The 15,401-nt window shown below is 62.0% G+C and overlaps 2 protein-coding genes across 4 annotated transcripts in view; one reads left to right on the top strand and one right to left on the bottom strand.

Annotated features, from left to right (window-relative positions):
- TMBIM1 (transmembrane BAX inhibitor motif containing 1) overlaps positions 1–11,478 on the top strand; it is a 27,562-nt gene extending 16,084 nt beyond the window's left edge. For all 3 annotated transcript variants that reach the window (XM_073304946.1, XM_073304945.1, XM_073304944.1), the window contains 11 exons: positions 2,673–2,940; positions 3,970–4,064; positions 4,713–4,777; positions 5,383–5,436; positions 6,120–6,170; positions 6,582–6,621; positions 6,994–7,031; positions 7,519–7,606; positions 8,003–8,098; positions 9,079–9,132; positions 9,296–11,478. In XM_073304946.1, the coding sequence (XP_073161047.1) occupies positions 2,709–2,940; positions 3,970–4,064; positions 4,713–4,777; positions 5,383–5,436; positions 6,120–6,170; positions 6,582–6,621; positions 6,994–7,031; positions 7,519–7,606; positions 8,003–8,098; positions 9,079–9,132; positions 9,296–9,439 (957 nt within the window). In that variant the 5' untranslated portion in view covers positions 2,673–2,708 and the 3' untranslated portion in view covers positions 9,440–11,478. The remainder of the gene's footprint in view (positions 1–2,672; positions 2,941–3,969; positions 4,065–4,712; positions 4,778–5,382; positions 5,437–6,119; positions 6,171–6,581; positions 6,622–6,993; positions 7,032–7,518; positions 7,607–8,002; positions 8,099–9,078; positions 9,133–9,295) is intronic.
- Positions 11,465–15,401, bottom strand: PNKD (PNKD metallo-beta-lactamase domain containing). Its single transcript, XM_073304948.1, has 3 exons — positions 15,306–15,401; positions 13,223–13,433; positions 11,465–12,569 (listed from the first exon to the last, which is right to left on the bottom strand). Exons 1-3 carry the CDS (start codon positions 15,337–15,339, stop codon positions 12,386–12,388), a joined length of 429 nt encoding a protein of 142 aa, XP_073161049.1. The 5' UTR covers positions 15,340–15,401; the 3' UTR covers positions 11,465–12,385.

Raw genomic sequence — 15,401 nt, 5'->3', positions numbered from 1 at the left:
GTTTAGGTTGGACATGAGGAAAAACGTCCTAGCTGTCAGGGGGGTGAAGCCCTGGAATAAATTGCCCAGGGAGGTTGTGGAATCTCCATCATTGGAGATTTTTAAGAGCAGGTTGGACACACACCTGGCAGGGATGGTCTAGATAATATTTAGTCCTGCCATGAGTGCAGGGGACTGGACTAGACGGCCTCTCGAGATCCCTTCCAGTTCTGTGATTCTATGCTTCTCGTGTGTGACAACTGCTGGGAGAGGGCTCTGGGTGTGTCGCGTGGCCCCGAATGCAAAGGAAGAAGCTAAGGTGGCCGTCTCTAATGACAAGCTGTGCACGAAGCATGGTGCAGTCCCGATGGCCTGCACCAGGTCTCTTCCCCTTAGTATAACTGAGAGTATGGTAACAGGGGGATAATTAATCTGTTACATTTGTGAGAGCGAGACTGGGACATGCATCGCAAGCCTGTTACTGCATTAGATTCCTGCTCCTGCCCTTGTGCCTCCGGGCTCTCCTTGCCTCCTGCTTGTAACCAGTCTGGGCACAGCGACTAGATAAGTCTCACGCGCCCAGAGCTGGGACTAGAACCCTGCTCCTTTGCTTGGAAAGCTTTCTCTCTGCCACTTGGGGTAAAAGCGAGCTCTCATAGTTGGCATAAGAAGTAGATCCATTGTCCTCTCTGCAGGCCCTGCCCCTATTGCACCACATGATCACACATGATACAGCTTGTGCGTTACACACACAGGCCTCTCTCCCTTTCTGCTTCCTTGTGTCTTTCTCCTGCTCCGTGCCTTCTCTCAGGCCGTGCCCTTGGGATGGCTGGTTCCTGCCTATTCACGATGCCCCCTTTAAACCCTGTGTCCTCCCTCGCTTGGTCTCCCTTCCTTCCTTCACTGAGCTCCTGTCCTGGACTCCGAGCTCTCAAGGGCAGGGACCATGCCACATACTTCTATGGTGCTAAGTGCGCCGGGAGCCATCCTGGCTCCATTGAAGTCAGTGGGAGTTTTGCAATTGACGTCGAGGCTAGACTTTCACTCCTGGCCTCAAATGAGTCTGGGATCCCTGCGCTGCATTGCTCCACTCGGTGAGCTCCCAGTTTCCGGAGAGAGGCCAGCTCCTTGGAGGCACCATGACTCATCCCACTCACCTCCCGCTAGCTGGTGCTGCTTTGGCTGCAGTTTGCACAAGGGCACAGTGGAGAAGTAACATCCCCCCAAATCGCGAGTGGCTGGATCAGTAATAATGAGGAGAGTGACTGTCCCCGTCCCGTGGACACACCCTGCAGTTGGGAGGTCAGTGGGGGTGCTGCCTGCATAACGGCCACAGATCGGTGCCCTGGTGTCAGATCAAGGATCCTTGTTGGGCAATTAATGACTGTAGAGCCACCGGCTGGATTGTCCCAGACCCCCTGACGTCGCACACGGGGCCCTGTCTGCCAGCGTCCAGGCTTCACACTGCAAACTCCCTGGACAATCCAACACCCGGATTGTCCGACAGTCCCTAGAGCGTCTGTGCACTGGATGACTGGGGGGTGTCCGAAGCCTGGACTGTCACAGGGTGGAATCTGGGTCCTGCTTCCCGTTCAGGTTCCACTTATAACGGGTTAGTATATAAGGAACAGAGGCTGCCATGGTGAGTGGCATCGGCTGCAGATGTTTCAAGCCCCGCGGTAGAAGGTGCTGCAGATGGGAGATAAGCAACCTATTGACCCGCTGGAGTCTGTAACAATTGACCGATCATCTACCAGCCCTGTATACGTAGAACCCGCCTCTCAAATGTGACCAGAATCTGTGACCCAAAAGCCTCTGTCACTGGCCAACCATTTGGCTACTCCGTGACTGATCAGGGGCTGTTGCCTCTTTCTGGCCTGACCTGACTCTTGTCAGGGTGTGACCCCCTTTGCAACAAAGTGCGATGAAATATAGGAAGAACCGTAGCGTGATCTCTGGGCAGGTGAAATTCCCCTTGAATGCAGTCAAATGACACCGCAGTTGTCTGAGGGTGCTGAAATGTACCAGCTGGGGTTCCAGCTTAGGGCATAGCCCGATCCGGCTCCTGTTTGATCTCTGGCCCGACTCCCCTGGATTTTAATGGCAACAGGATTGGGCCCCTGTCAAAAATGCCACCTCTGTTGTCAGGCTCCTGTCTGTGTCCGGCTGCAGTGAGGAGGGTTTAAAGGGCTCCTGGCCTCTTGTGACACGAAGCCAGTGGAAGGGATTTGGGGCCATTGGTGCCAGGGTTCCTGTGAGCTGGCTCCATGGCCCTGTCTCTCCCAACCCTGGCTCGCTGGCTGGGATGTCACAGAATTGCTGCCCCGGTGCTGCATGGAGAGATCACTTGATCTGGACCCCGGAAGGACTTGGGGAGAGCGATTCGCTGCCTGAGGCCCCGGGGCCAAAATTACTTAGATGATTGTTGGCATTTAAGACCCACCCACTGTACTGACTCTTTGGTTACCAGGATCTGCCTTGCGCTGGGTCTCTTTTGAGGTCAGTAATAATCTTTATTGACCAGCCAGAAATATCACGCTGGCCATCTTGGGACGAGGGCTCTGGCCGGTGGGTCTGCCCCGAGCTGGACTCTGGTGCACAGAGCCGCTGTGGCCCAGCGTCGTGAGTTTTGGCTAAGGGTCCATGAACTGCGCAGACAATAATGGCAGATTTTTCTCTCCCTCTGTCTCCAGGTGCTTGAAAGCCAGCCTGAGCCTTTGGGAGTCCCCATGTCGTACCCCAGTGCTCCCCCGCCCTACGATGACAAGAATCCCCTCTACCCCCCACAGCCTGGGGGTCACCCACAGCCCGGAGCCTATCCCGGGGGCTACCCGCAACCTGCACCCTATCCCGGGAGCTACCCGCAGCCCGGAGGGTATCCTGGGGGCTACCCACAGCCAGGAGGATATCCCCACCCAGGTGTCCCGGTACCCCCCATGTCAACACTCCCGATGAACCAAGGTAAGCTGAGCATTCACAATAGGGGGCATGGTGCAGAAACCCACTGATGGCCCATCTGGCCCCATCACCACCTGAGATCAGAGTAAACCCACTGGGCCATCAACGTGCTTGAAAGCGAGAAGGGTCCACCCCTGGTTCCAGTTGTTCTTGGTCCCGTTCTGCACAGAAGCAGGTCACCCCAGGGACCGCGGCAAAGAGAGTAACAACGGGCTGGATTCTGCTCTCGGGGATGGGGCCAGACATGCCATCAGGGTAGCAGTGCCCATGTGGGACTTGAGGAGTGCAAGGCAGAGGAGATGGTGGGGTGAGGGGAAGGGGTCTCTGGAAGGGCAGGGTAATGGATACGGTGACTCGGGCTCTGCAAGACCTGGTATGAGCGGGGCGGGGGCGTTCCTCGAACCCTTGGGATGGATCGGCTCCAATTTGTCACTCACCCAGACCTGACAGACAGGAGATGTCCCGGTAAGAGGCAAAATATTCCAGTCCCCAGTCCCATCAGGTCAAAGCTGGGCTGAGCTTGGCTGGTCTGTTCTGTCCCCAGAACCCGAGAGTCGGTCCCATTGGGCAGTGCCCGGTTGTGACAGGGGCAGCCTGGCCTGGTGGTCCCACCCAGAAGGAGGTGGGGTCTGATGGGGGTGGGGAGGACACCCTGAAACACTTGACCAACGGGCCGAGCCTGGGGCGGGGGGAGGAGACGGCGCCGCTAGAGAGGGGGGACAGTTACTTCCCTGCGCCTCGAGCCAGATGCACCCCCGGCCTCACCCTGCCGGGTACCAGGCCGGCGTCTCCTGTCTGGGCCCGGCCCTCTCAGCCATGCTGCCAGCGAGACCCCAGCTGGTGCCGAGGGGCCGTTGGGCTGGGACATCCCACGGGGCAGCCCCCTCCGAGCTCGTGGGGAGAGGCAGCCAGGAAGAGATCGGACACTCGGGCAGGGCAGACCCCGGAGACGTGCCAGGTCAGCTGATGCCCCCCAAGCCGTGCCAGCGTTTGGGTGCTGACTCTCCCCCTGTTGTGCCCCCCGCCCCCCAGGAGACAGCTATGGCAGTGGTGGCTCGGGGGAGGAGGACGGGCTGAGAGCAGGCACCATGGATGACAAGACAGTGCGACACGCCTTCATCCGCAAGGTAACTCCGGAGGGAGCCGGGCTGCCCAGCCCCCGGAGCTGCAGGGTGGGGGAGCCGGGGGGATGGGTGGGGAGGGGGTGTCCCCCTCCAGATTCTGGCCCCCAGGAACAGGCTGCGGCCGGCGGAGCGAGCCTGGGTACCAGTGCGGGGCCGGGGATCAGGGGCTGGTGTGTCCGCGTGGCGAGGCCAGTGGCCGGGGGCAGCGTCATGCTTCCATGGCTGCAGGGTCCCCCCAGTGCTGGCGGGGGCTGGGGGCACGGCCCTGGGCTGGGTAGGGGGCTGGGACTGGAGTGGCCTCGGCTACAGAGCCCCTCCCCTCCACGCTCTCTGGGCTAACAGGACGCCCGGAGCCTGTGCCTCGGTGGGAGCCCCCAGCAGGGTCAGCGGCTGGGCCAGCTTCCCCCCGCTGCCTGCCCCGGGGGGACCAGTTCTAGGGCTATGAGGGGCTCGATCTCCACAGCCCACCCGGTCCCTGGTGCCCTGCCTGTCGCCGAGTCCATCAGGAGCGGGACTGAGAGCCAGCGGCTCCATCCCACCTGGGGTGCTGGGCAGCTGGGGGCAATGACGCCTCGGGGCCGCCTTGGCGTGTCTGTGCAGGGAGCCGGGCCGGTGCCCCGCGGGTGACCCCTCTGTGCCTGCCTCTTTCAGGTCTACACCATCATCTCAGTCCAGCTGCTGGTGACCGTGGGCATCATCGCCGTGTTCACCTTCGTGTGAGTCTCACCTTGTCCTGAGCCCTGCCCTTGCCGCCAGCCCCCAGCTGCTGCTGTCCCAGGGGCTGGTCCCTGCTCCACGGGGCCCCAGGAGCTGGGACGAAGGACTCTCCGGAGGAACGAAGATGACTGCCCCCAATGCCCCGTCCCCCCACTGAAGGGAGGAGCCTTGCCTCCGGGATGGAGGAGATGAGCACTGTCTCACAAGGGATGGGGAGCCCCACCCTGGGGCTGTTAAAAGCCAGGCTGGGTACAGCCCTGTGGGATGGGCTGTGTGGGGTGACCCTGCCCTGCCCTGGCAGGAGTCCGGATGGATCCTGGGGGGTCTGTCTGGGGAGCTGAGCACAGAGCAGGGCAGGGTTAAAGCCCTGTCCTTGCTCCTGGGCTGGGGACCCCACAGCGGGTCTGTGCTATGTGGGGGGCAGGCAACGGCTTGGGGGTGATGACGAGCAGGGAGCATCTCACTTCCAAGCTTTCCCTTGGGTCAGTCTGCTGCTCGCTGGGGCCCGCGCTGTGAACACTGGCGGGGGTGGAGACCCCGGGGGAGCAGGGAAGGGGCCACGTGGAGCCAGGAACCGATCTCACGCTCTTCTCCCTCTTCGCAGCTCCCCCGTCCGCACCTTTGTGAAGAGGAACATTGCTGTGTACTACGCCTCTTAGTAAGTATCACTCTGCCCTTGCCAACTCCCCTCCCTGCTCATCCCGGGCCCAGCTGCCCTTTGGCTGGGTTCCTGTGCCGCCCTGTGAGAGCTGGCAGAGTCGCCACCGCTCGGTCAGTGCGCTCCCTGCTGAGTGCCACGAGGCGCTGGTGCCCCACGCCAGAGGCAGAGGGCGCTGTGTGGGCACCGCCTCCAGCCCCTGGTGGCACGGGGAGGGAGAGGGGCAGTTAATCACAGCTTGCTTTCTTTAAGACAAAATACAAGGAAACTACATGCATAAAACTCTGTGACAGCCCCGTTCCAGCTGAGATCTGGTCTCGGGTGGGAACTCTGGTTCTTCGAGCAATAATGACTGGTCATGTCACTGTATCAGTTAAAGCACAAAGGTTAGGGTTTACAGAGGGAGCGTTGTCTAATGGTTGGAGCATGAGCCTGTTGGAGCTGTCTGCTCATACTGGCTCTACCCCATCATCTGACCTCAGAGGAGCTGTTTCCCAGCTCTGTGCCTCAGTTTCCCCTCTGTGCAATGGGAGTAATGCTTCCCTACTGCCAAGGCGCAATGTGAAACATAAGAAATGAACCTTGGCCCTTCTGCTGCCCTGCACGCGGCTCCGACCGGCCCCGGCTCCGGGTGGGCAGCAGGGCTGGGAAGAGTTCCAACTTCTGTCTCTCTCCCTCCCCAGCGCTGTGTTCCTGGTCAGCTACCTGGTGCTGGCCTGCTGCCCGGGCCCCAGGTGAGTGTCTCCTTCACTGGGGATCAGAGAGGGCGGCCCCTCCCTCCAAGCCCGTGCCCCAGCTCCGAGTCCCCTGGGCACTAGGAAGCAGGTCGCGGGGGAGTGACTGAGCCAGGGGGCCGAGGCCAGAAAGGGCTCTGTCTCCATCCCCAAGGGGCGATGAGACGAGGCTGCCCCCCAGGGTCGATTCCCATCCATCCGGGCCGTGGCCTGCCCTGACGCGGGGGCTGGTTTTCACGGGGACACCCTGTGGCCTGCAGTCTCATTGGGCCAAAGCGGTGCCCTCGCCCCAGGTGACATCACGCTGCGCTCACCCCAGAAACCCCGACCCCCACTGCGTGACCCCAGCCTGCAGCGCCCTGGGCTCTGACTGCCTGCACCCTGACCTGTGTGTTCCCTGACTTCCCCCAGGAGACGCTTCCCCTGTAACCTCATCCTGCTCGCCATCTTTGTAAGTGGGGCTGTGGGACTGGGTTGTATAGCGGGGAGGGGGGGAGCAGTGATCCTGGGAGGGGGCCCAGCCCCAGGGTCGGGGGGGCCCTGGGGGGGAGTGGGATGGAACGAAGGGAAGGCTTTGATGGCTGAACACTGGTTACGATTGGGCCTGGGGTCACGTGCATGGGGGTAGAAATGGGGGGGGGGTGTGATGCCATGGGCCCCCTCCTACCTCAGGGTCACACCTATGCCTGAAACACCCCCCTCAGGCCACGTGCCCCTCCATGCCTCCTGCTGTGAATCCCCACGTCAAGCCGACACGATGCTTTGATCCCGCGCTGCGGCTGGCTCCACGGCTAATCGCCCCCTTTCCTTTCGTTTGCTGCAGACGCTGGCCATGGCCTTCATGACGGGAACCATCGCCAGGTACCGCGGAGCTGGGGAAAGCCCCTCTGAGCCCCTTCCCTCCTCTGCCTTCCCCAAGTTCGCCTGTCGTCAGCAGGGGGAGGCGGTAAAGAACGTGTCCCCTGGGCCACGTGCCTCCGTGTCGGGGTCACTAGCCCTCCGGGGGAAGTGGGCTCGGACGGAGAGGAAAGCCAGCCCCACCATGGTTCCAACTTCAGGGATCCTCCTGGCTTAGCTCAGGTTGAAGGAGTCACCCTGGAGCCTGGACTGAAACAGGCGCCTCCTGGGGGCGAGTCACAGAACTGCAGGCTGCCTGTGATGGCTTTTCTATAGGGCCCATGGGTGCCGGGTTGGATCACACACCGAACACCGAGCCCACGGGATCGCACTGCTGGGGAGCGAGCCCCGGTTCTTAGCTCCCCGTTGCATGCGGAGGGTGAAGTGGGAAATAATTGAATGGCTTTTAAACGTGCCCCCCTCCCCCCCGCTTTTAACCCTTTGTGTGCAGTGTGTATAGCACCCGGGCTGTCCTGATCACCATGGTAATCACTGCTATAGTGGCCATAATTGTCACCGTCTTCTGCTTCCAGACCAAGGTAAGGCTCGATGGGCTCCCTGCCGTCCGGGGCAGCGGGGAGGGCAGGAGTCAGGGGATTTCCCCTCCTGAGGGCCCCTGCGGCATAGGCTGGGAGAGGGCACAAGGCAGACGCTGCATCGTGCCCCTTCCCCTGGGGATCCATGCTGCCTGCACCCAGCGCTGGGAGTGACAGAGCAGGAATCGAACCTGGATCTCGTGCGGCCGCCCGGAGGGAGCTGGGTCAGTGACCCTCCAGGGCCAGCGCTTCGGGGTGGCCCTTCCCGCCGGGTGGCCATTGCTGCTGACCCTCGCTACCCAGGCTGCCTCCTGCGGGGGAAGCCCAGTGCTGCGGGATGGCTGCGTTCCCACTGTGGTCCGTGGGTCCCTCTCTAACTTGTCACCATCCTGCTGGCAGGTGGATTTCACCTCGTGCACCGGGCTGTTCTGTGTGCTGGGGATTGTCGTCATGGTGACCGGAATAATCACCGCCATCGTCCTCTCCTTCAAATATGTGAGTAGTGGCTGGGGGAGGCCGGTTCGAGGACAGGCGGGGGCGTGACACCAGCGCTGCCCTCTGCTGGCCCCATCCGTATCTGCAGTTGCCAGCACGGCAAGCCTGACCTGCCGGAGTCTGCCAAGAGCCTGAAGCAGTAGCCCCCATGGGTGAACTGCCCCATTTACACAGCGGAGAGGTTGACTCTGAAACCTAATTATGGCAAATCAGAATGTCAGCAGCAGGGTGATTTCATCCCTGATCGTTTCGGCGGATGCAAGCCACTGCCCTGGGACGGTAGGCAGGAGGGGAATGGAGTTCCCGTAACTTCATCCTCCAAACTGACCCCACTTCAGTATCTTGCACGAAAGCAAACCTCTGTTCCTGAGCCAGCTGCACTTGGCAACAGCTCGCACTTGGCCGGGGATGTCCAAGCGTGTTTTGTTGACAGAAGGGAAAGTTGGTCTCCTGGGTTCACTTTAAAAGGCAGCTATGGTACGTTGGGGGGTGGCTGAAACCAGACCATCTCCCTTCACTCCATCCTGCAGCCATATACTGCCTTGAGTGTGAATATACCTAGCAACGTGCCAAACGGCATTGACCGAGCAGGATCAGGCCTGGTTGCTTGGACGGGAGACCTCGAAGGGGAGCCCAGATGCAGCTGGGTGAGGTGTGGGGGATGCAGTTGGGGGCACGCTCCCCTCCCCGTGAGTTGGGGATGAGCTGGGCTGCAGGAGCTGCTCTTTCAGAAGAAAAGCAAACCCAAGAGTACCGAGATCCTTCCCAAGTGAGGGCGTCAGCCAACGAGCGTCATGCTCCTCCCCAGAGGTGGCTGCATCTTCGAGTCGGGTAAAGCAATCCCTGACACATACACAGTGGGGATCCGAATCGGTTTTCTCCAGCCCTGGGCTGGTGGGTTGCATTTCTGGTCTGTGCCCCGGGGCAGCCGCTGCAGCCCTCTGTCCTCTGACCGCCCCGGGCTGCCCCTGTCTTTGCAGGTTGTATGGCTCCACATGTTGTACGCGGCCATCGGCGCGATCGTCTTTACCCTGGTGAGTAACCTTGCTCGCTCTCTGTCCCTGCTGAGCTGGGAGCCTCCCAAGGTCCTGGGGCAGGTGGCAGGGGGAGGATGGAGGCAGCTCCTGGCTCCAACACATGGGGCTGACAATCTCTAGCAGCATGGCTGACCCAACGCTCTGTCTCCGGTCTCCCCAGTTCCTAGCTTACAACACCCAGCTGGTGCTGGGGAACAGGAAGAACTCGATCAGCCCCGAGGAGTACGTCTACGGAGCCCTGGAGATCTACATGAACATCGTCCAGATCTTCATCTTCCTACTGCAGATTGTGGGCCGGAGCTAGAGCCTCCACGGAGCTCCCGGCAGGAATTGCCCCGGGCCCAGGAGTGCTCCGGGAACACCTTGCCACCTTCCTTTCCCTCGTCCTTTCACGCTCCCCGCCTCTGCGTGTCTCTCCCAGGCCATTGGCCTCTGGTTTCCCTTCTCACCTGGGGAGCCCAGCGTGGCTGCTCATAGAGGGGTAGCAGGCAAGACTGGCCCGTCTGCCCTGCAGAATAACAAGGCTGTGCCCAGAAATGAAGCCAGTGTCAGCCGATTTCTGCCTGCCCTGTTAATTGTTCCGCTGCCCTCTGTGCTCCCCCGTGACCTCCTGTCTTTCTTCTCTCCCCACGCTGCCCCCAGGGATGTGTCAATGCACCGAGTTCATCCCCGTAGTATCCTCTCTTGCAGAGGTGTGTTCTGATCCCAGATCCTCTAGTCATAGCTTCCTGGGAAGTGAGAAATCCAAGGGCAGCCCCTGCCTGGCTGCGCGGATCCCCAGGCCCATGACCGCGTTCTTTGCCAATGGGCTCCCTCCATTTCGGCTCCCTCCCTTTCTCTTGCCACGTGCCTACGGGAGGAACATTCCTTCACGTCATCAAATCCGAATCCACTCAAAGGAGAGCAGAAAGACAGGGGCTTAGTCCTCGCTCCGCTCTGAACCAAGGTGTGTACGTTCCCGCCGCCCTGCAGAGCGCCCTTCGGTGGGGAGGAGCAGCGGGGGATGCAATCAATGCACTGAGATGATTTTAAAGGGGAGGGGGGACTTGTCGTCTATAAATCAGTGCTTTTCAATTCCAGCAGGGTTTTCACCCTCCCTGTGTCTGTTTCACAGAATACAGATCAGCCCAGACTTCAGGGCTAACACTAGTGCTTTGGGGGCAGTTACATGTCTTAGGCTAGCCTTATGGTAAGTAAAAAAGAAGAAAAATCTACTTAGCCCCAGGCTGGGGAGGAGAAACGTACAGAGGCATGACCCATGCTAGCCCCCAGATTTTTGTTGTTTCTAATTCAATGTATTTTATCCTTGGTACGCAAAGGTTTTTGTATCAAGCTGCCATACTGTATATTTGACTAGGCCGGAAAGCCAAAGGGCCTTGAAATAACACCGTTTGACGGGGGGAGGCGAATGGCACAAGGGGAATTGCAAAGAACCGTGCTGTGTATGTTGCTCATACTCTCTAGTAAGAGAGTCGCTTATTGCAGAAGGAAACAGAACTGGGGCTGCAGGAAGGGGCCGCAGGCAGCATTGTAAATCACCACCCCTAATTCTAGAGGCTGGAACAGGTGCTGTAAGGGGGGGCGGGATGGGGCAGAACGCTGCATTGGAGCACTCTGGCTCCCCCAGGGCAGTGCTGGTGAAGCGGGGGGCAGCAGCTGAACCCAGAGCCGGCTCCCAGCGCCTCCTGGGAAGAGCAGGCTCAGAGCAGGGCAGCTGATCAGAATCCCCAGGCGAATGGCCAAAAGGGCAGGGTGTGGGCAGAGGAAGTGGGGGTGCAGCCAGCGTCAACCCTTTGTGCTCCTCCCACGACGCTAGCGGCTTGGGCCAGCCTTGTTCACTCAGTGCCTTAAATCCCGATGTCCCTGGCAGATGATTTGAGGTCAGCACAGCACATGGCCGGGAGTCGCCCCTTTCACGGGCAGCCCTCCTCAGATCTGTGCTACGCCCGTCTAGGAAGGGTGACCTGCCCGTTCTGGGTGCTGGCCTGGAGGCAGAGCTGCTGATGAGCAGAGCCCGGCTCTGTCCTGGCTGAGGGCGGGGGCGTTGGCCAGCTGGGGTTAGCTTTGCTATGCAAAGGGCTGCTGGGTGCGCTGCAGAGGTTAGTGGATTGGCTCAACGGCCCCCCGTGCAGGACAGACGGAGACCCCTTCCCTGGGAGCGCTCCGCTAGCCAGGGTCAGAGTGGTCCCCAGTCCATGCAGCAGGGGCCGTGAGGGGATGGCCGTATAGCATAAGCTGTATTATATTCTAATGCTGCAGCCAGTGGGAACAGTGGCTCCCCGCACCAAAGGACACAGACAAGTTGCACTCAATAAAGCGAAACACTGTGTACTTTTTCAAGCATCCAGCATCTTTTGATTTTTATTCACAATTGTGAAAGTGACAGTGGTGCAGGGGAAAGAGGTGACCCCTGGGACCTGAATCTCCCAGGCCAGGGATGTTGGAGGTAGAGTAAGCATACCCCACCCCCCCAAAACCACTGCCATGTCCCCCACCCTGCAGAGACCATCTCTGGAAATGAGACGGAAGCTCAGTCCCTGTGGCCCAAGCAGTCCCCACATCTCAGCCGAGGCTGTCGTCAAGGACTGGGGGAGAGGGAACGTAGCTACCTCCCAAACTGGACAGGACTGAGCCTCACCGTCTCACTTCCCACAGCCCCAGCAGTAATATTCAGGAACCATGGAGCTGGACCCTGTTTAAAGCAGCTCCTGAATTCCCCGCCCCATCCAAGCCAGATTCTCAGTGCAGCAGCATTACCCACCCCCCTGTGGGGATACTTCAGGGCTTTGAGCCAGCTCTAACCATCCCCCACCACCAGCCTTTCAGAAGTGGTAACTGGCTCCTCCCCGGACTTGGTGAGGAAAAGCTCTGGGCCAGATCTCCATGCAGCGCTGCTGATGGCTAAGGACATTTGGTGTAACCTCCCCTTTCTGTGGTGCCCCTCGGGGTTACAGCTGCACAGGGGCAGATTGCTCTGAGGTGAAGGGTTTATTTAGGATCTCACTTCTGTCCCACACCAGCTGTGTGCAAGGTACAGAGGCAACGTGAGAAATTAGAGTAGGGTCAAGTGATTTGGGCAAACAGCCTGACCCCCCCAGGGGACTGACTCTCAAACAGAAGGGCTGTTGGCACCTGAGACTAATCACTGGGACAGTGTTTCTCATTCGGCAACATCAAACAGATTTGTCTCCAAGTTCCCGAGCTCTGAGCGGGAAGGAAGTCTCTGTTGCCTTGGCTCTGTGTTCCAAGACTAGGCCTTGGGGTCGGCCACACCCTCCGGTCCCAGTGAGGTCCTCTTGTACCGCGCTCCCTCGTACTCCCCCACGTTGGACGCCTTCATCTTCTGGCGAGCCTTTAGCTGCTTCAGGCGATTTTTGTCCACTTCGCGCTTGGTCAGGAGAAAGAGGATAATGCCGGAGGGGAAGCCGATGGCCCTACGGGAAACCAGAGCTATGGTTAAACTGCAGGACGTTCAACATCCGAGGGCAAGTCAAAGTGAGAGGCTTGCACGGCCTCAGGGCAGAAACTGTCCAGGCTTCTCCCAGTTCTGCGGATGCGCCTCCATCCCAACCCGCAGCCCCCCTTGTTATTCTAGTCCTGGGCTCCTTTCACACAGCTCTGCCAATGCCTCGGCGGACTCCCCTTGCCACCACCATGCTCCAGGCTGGGGCAGATCCCCTTTGAGATGCCCAGGGAGGTTGTGGAATCTCCATCACTGGCGATTTTTAAGAGCAGGTTAGACACACACCTGTCAGGGATGGTCTAGATAATACTTAGTCCTGCCTTGAGTGCAGGGAACTGGACTAGATGACCTCTCGAGGTCCCTTCCAGTTCTATGTACCCAGGCTGCTCCTTACGCTAACACAGAGGATGCCACACACTCCCATGGTACGCCAGGGCCTGAACAAGCTGCCTCCAGAGGGTCGCAGGCAGACAACGCGCGCACTGGACTCGGCATTCAATCTTAGACTAGAGCGCTCACCCAACAGAACGGGTCTGAGGGCATTTCTAAGCAGGGGACGCTGATGCTGATGACACTCCTGACCCTGGAGTGAGACAAGGATGATCAGCAATTTGCAAGACTCACCAGGCCACACCAACCATCTTCATGGGGTTCTTGGCTTTCCGTGTAGGGATATACTCTGGGATTTCATGGACTCGCCTGCCAGGTTCTGGCCTGGCTCCTAAGTCCAAGGGGGCTCGGCAGCTGCCATGGATGAGTCTGACATTGAGCCGGGCCAGGGGTCTATGGGTCCCAGCTAAGCATGCTGCCCGGCTCACAGCAGCAGAGAAAAATCCTGCCAAAGACAAAGCCAGATTACCCAGAGCACCTAAAGACCTCAGATCGGCCACAAAGGTCCCTGGCCGGGGAGGGTGTGAGGCTGGGTTCCTGGGGAATCTCTGTGGCAGTCACAGCAGACACGTGTTTTACCCTGATTTTGCATTGGTCTCACACCTGCACTCAGAGACCCCAGCTCGGGATCCGGGCCCATTGTGCAGGGCGGGGCGCGCACACACGAAGGGGCCTGGCTGGTATTTCAGATCCCAACACCTCTGCTAATTTCCCCTCGCCTTGTGCGGTAAGGCGAGAACCAGGGGGTGCGTGAGCCCATGCTGCCCCTACAATAGGGCTTTAGACGGGGAGCCCACCTGACGCCCCGTCCCAGGGGCCCCGCAATTACTGCAGCGGGGGCTTTGCCAGCCCTGGGTGCTGCACCGCACGGCGGGCAGGTTCTGGGGATGCCAGGCACTGGGCCCCGGCTCGGGGGGGGAGCCTTGGGGGCCCTGGGACTGGGGGGTTCTGGGCCCTGGCACTGGGGGAGGGGCCGAGCAGGGGGAGGCGGAGGAAAGGAGGGGCCGGGCCTCTGGAGGGAGGGGAAGTGCCAGGCCCTGGCTCCGGGCAGGGGGAGGGGCCGGGCCCTGGCTGGGGAGCAGGGGGGTTAGGCGGGGAAGGGGCCCAGGCTAGGAGGGCGGGGGAGGGGCCCTGGCTCCGGGGGGGGGAGGGGCTGAGCCCGGGCTGGGCCGAGGGCGGGGGAGGGGCCGGGCCCAGGCTGGCGGGGGAGGGGGTGGCGAAGGGGGTGAAGGGGCGTAGGCTGGGTGGGAGGGGCCGGGCCCAGGCTCCGGAGAGGAGGGGAGCGGGGGGGGAGCGGCCAGGCCCAGGCCGGGGGGGGGAGGGGGCCCTGGCTCTGGGGGGGAATGGCCGGGACCAAGCTGGGGGGGGAGGGGCGGGGACCAGGCTGTGGGGGGAGGGGGTGAAGAAGGGGGGGAGGGGCCCTGGCTCCGGGGGGGAAGGGCGGGGCCCAGGCTGTGGGAGGAGGGGCGGGGCCCAGGCTGGGGGGGAGGGGCCCTGGCTCCGGGGGGGAGGGGCCGGGCCCAGACTGGCGGTGGAGGGGGGGAGGGGCCGGGCCCAGGCTGGCGGGGGAGGGGCGGGGCCCAGGCTGTGGGGGGAGGGGGTGAAGAAGGGGGGGAGGGGCCGGGCCCAGGCTGTGGGGGGAGGGGCGGGGCCCAGGCTGTGGGGGGAGGGGCGGGGCCCAGGCTGTGGGGGAGGGGCCCTGGCTCCGGGGGGGAGGGGCCGGGCCCAGACTGGCGGTGGAGGGGGGGAGGGGCGGGGCCCAGGCTGTCGGGGGAGGGGGTGAAGAAGGGGGGGAGGGGCCGTGGCTCCGGGGGGGAGGGGCCGGGCCCAGGCTGGCGGGGGAGGGACCCTGGCCCCGGGGGGGGAGGGGGTGGGGAAGCGGGGGGAGGGGCCCTGGCTCCGGGGGGGAGGGGCCGGGCCCAGGCTGGGGGGGAGGGGCGGGGCGGGGCCCAGGCTGGGGGGAGGGGCCCTGGCTCCGGGGGGGAGGGGCCGGGCCCAGACTGGCGGTGGAGGGGGGGAGGGGCGGGGCCCAGGCTGGGGGGGGAGGGGGTGAAGAAGGGGGGGAGGGGCCGTGGCTCCGGGGGGGAGGGGCCGGGCCCAGGCTGGGGGGGAGGGGCGGGGCGGGGCCCAGGCTGGGGGGAGGGGCCCTGGCTCCGGGGGGGAGGGGCCGGGCCCAGACTGGCGGTGGAGGGGGGGAGGGGCCCTGGCTCCGGGGGGGAGGGGCCGGGCCCAGGCTGGCGGGGGAGGGACCCTGGCCCCGGGGGGGGAGGGGGTGGGGAAGCGGGGGGAGGGGCCCTGGCTCCGGGCGCTCAGTTACCGAACGACCCGCGGACCGCCGCCGCCATCGCCATCTCGGGAGCGGACGCTCGGCTCCCGGCAGGCAGCGCGCCCTGCCGCGGTGCACGCTGGGAGC

Source organism: Lepidochelys kempii, chromosome 11 (genome assembly GCF_965140265.1).
Source record: "Lepidochelys kempii isolate rLepKem1 chromosome 11, rLepKem1.hap2, whole genome shotgun sequence".
Classification (NCBI taxonomy): Eukaryota; Metazoa; Chordata; order Testudines; family Cheloniidae; genus Lepidochelys; species Lepidochelys kempii.
Note: the sequence above shows the minus strand (reverse complement) of the source record. Positions and strands in the feature narration are given on the sequence as shown.

Excerpts from the sequence above, each read along its gene's own strand:
- PNKD (XM_073304948.1), bottom strand. The coding sequence starts at position 15,339 with ATGGCGATGGCGGCGGCGGTCCGCGGGTCGTTCG. Across the intron at positions 13,434-15,305 it reads GGCGGTCCGCGGGTCGTTCG|GATTTTTCTCTGCTGCTGTG; the intron begins GTAACTGAGCGC and ends TGTCTTTGGCAG. Across the intron at positions 12,570-13,222 it reads AAGATGGTTGGTGTGGCCTG|GGCCATCGGCTTCCCCTCCG; the intron begins GTGAGTCTTGCA and ends GGTTTCCCGTAG.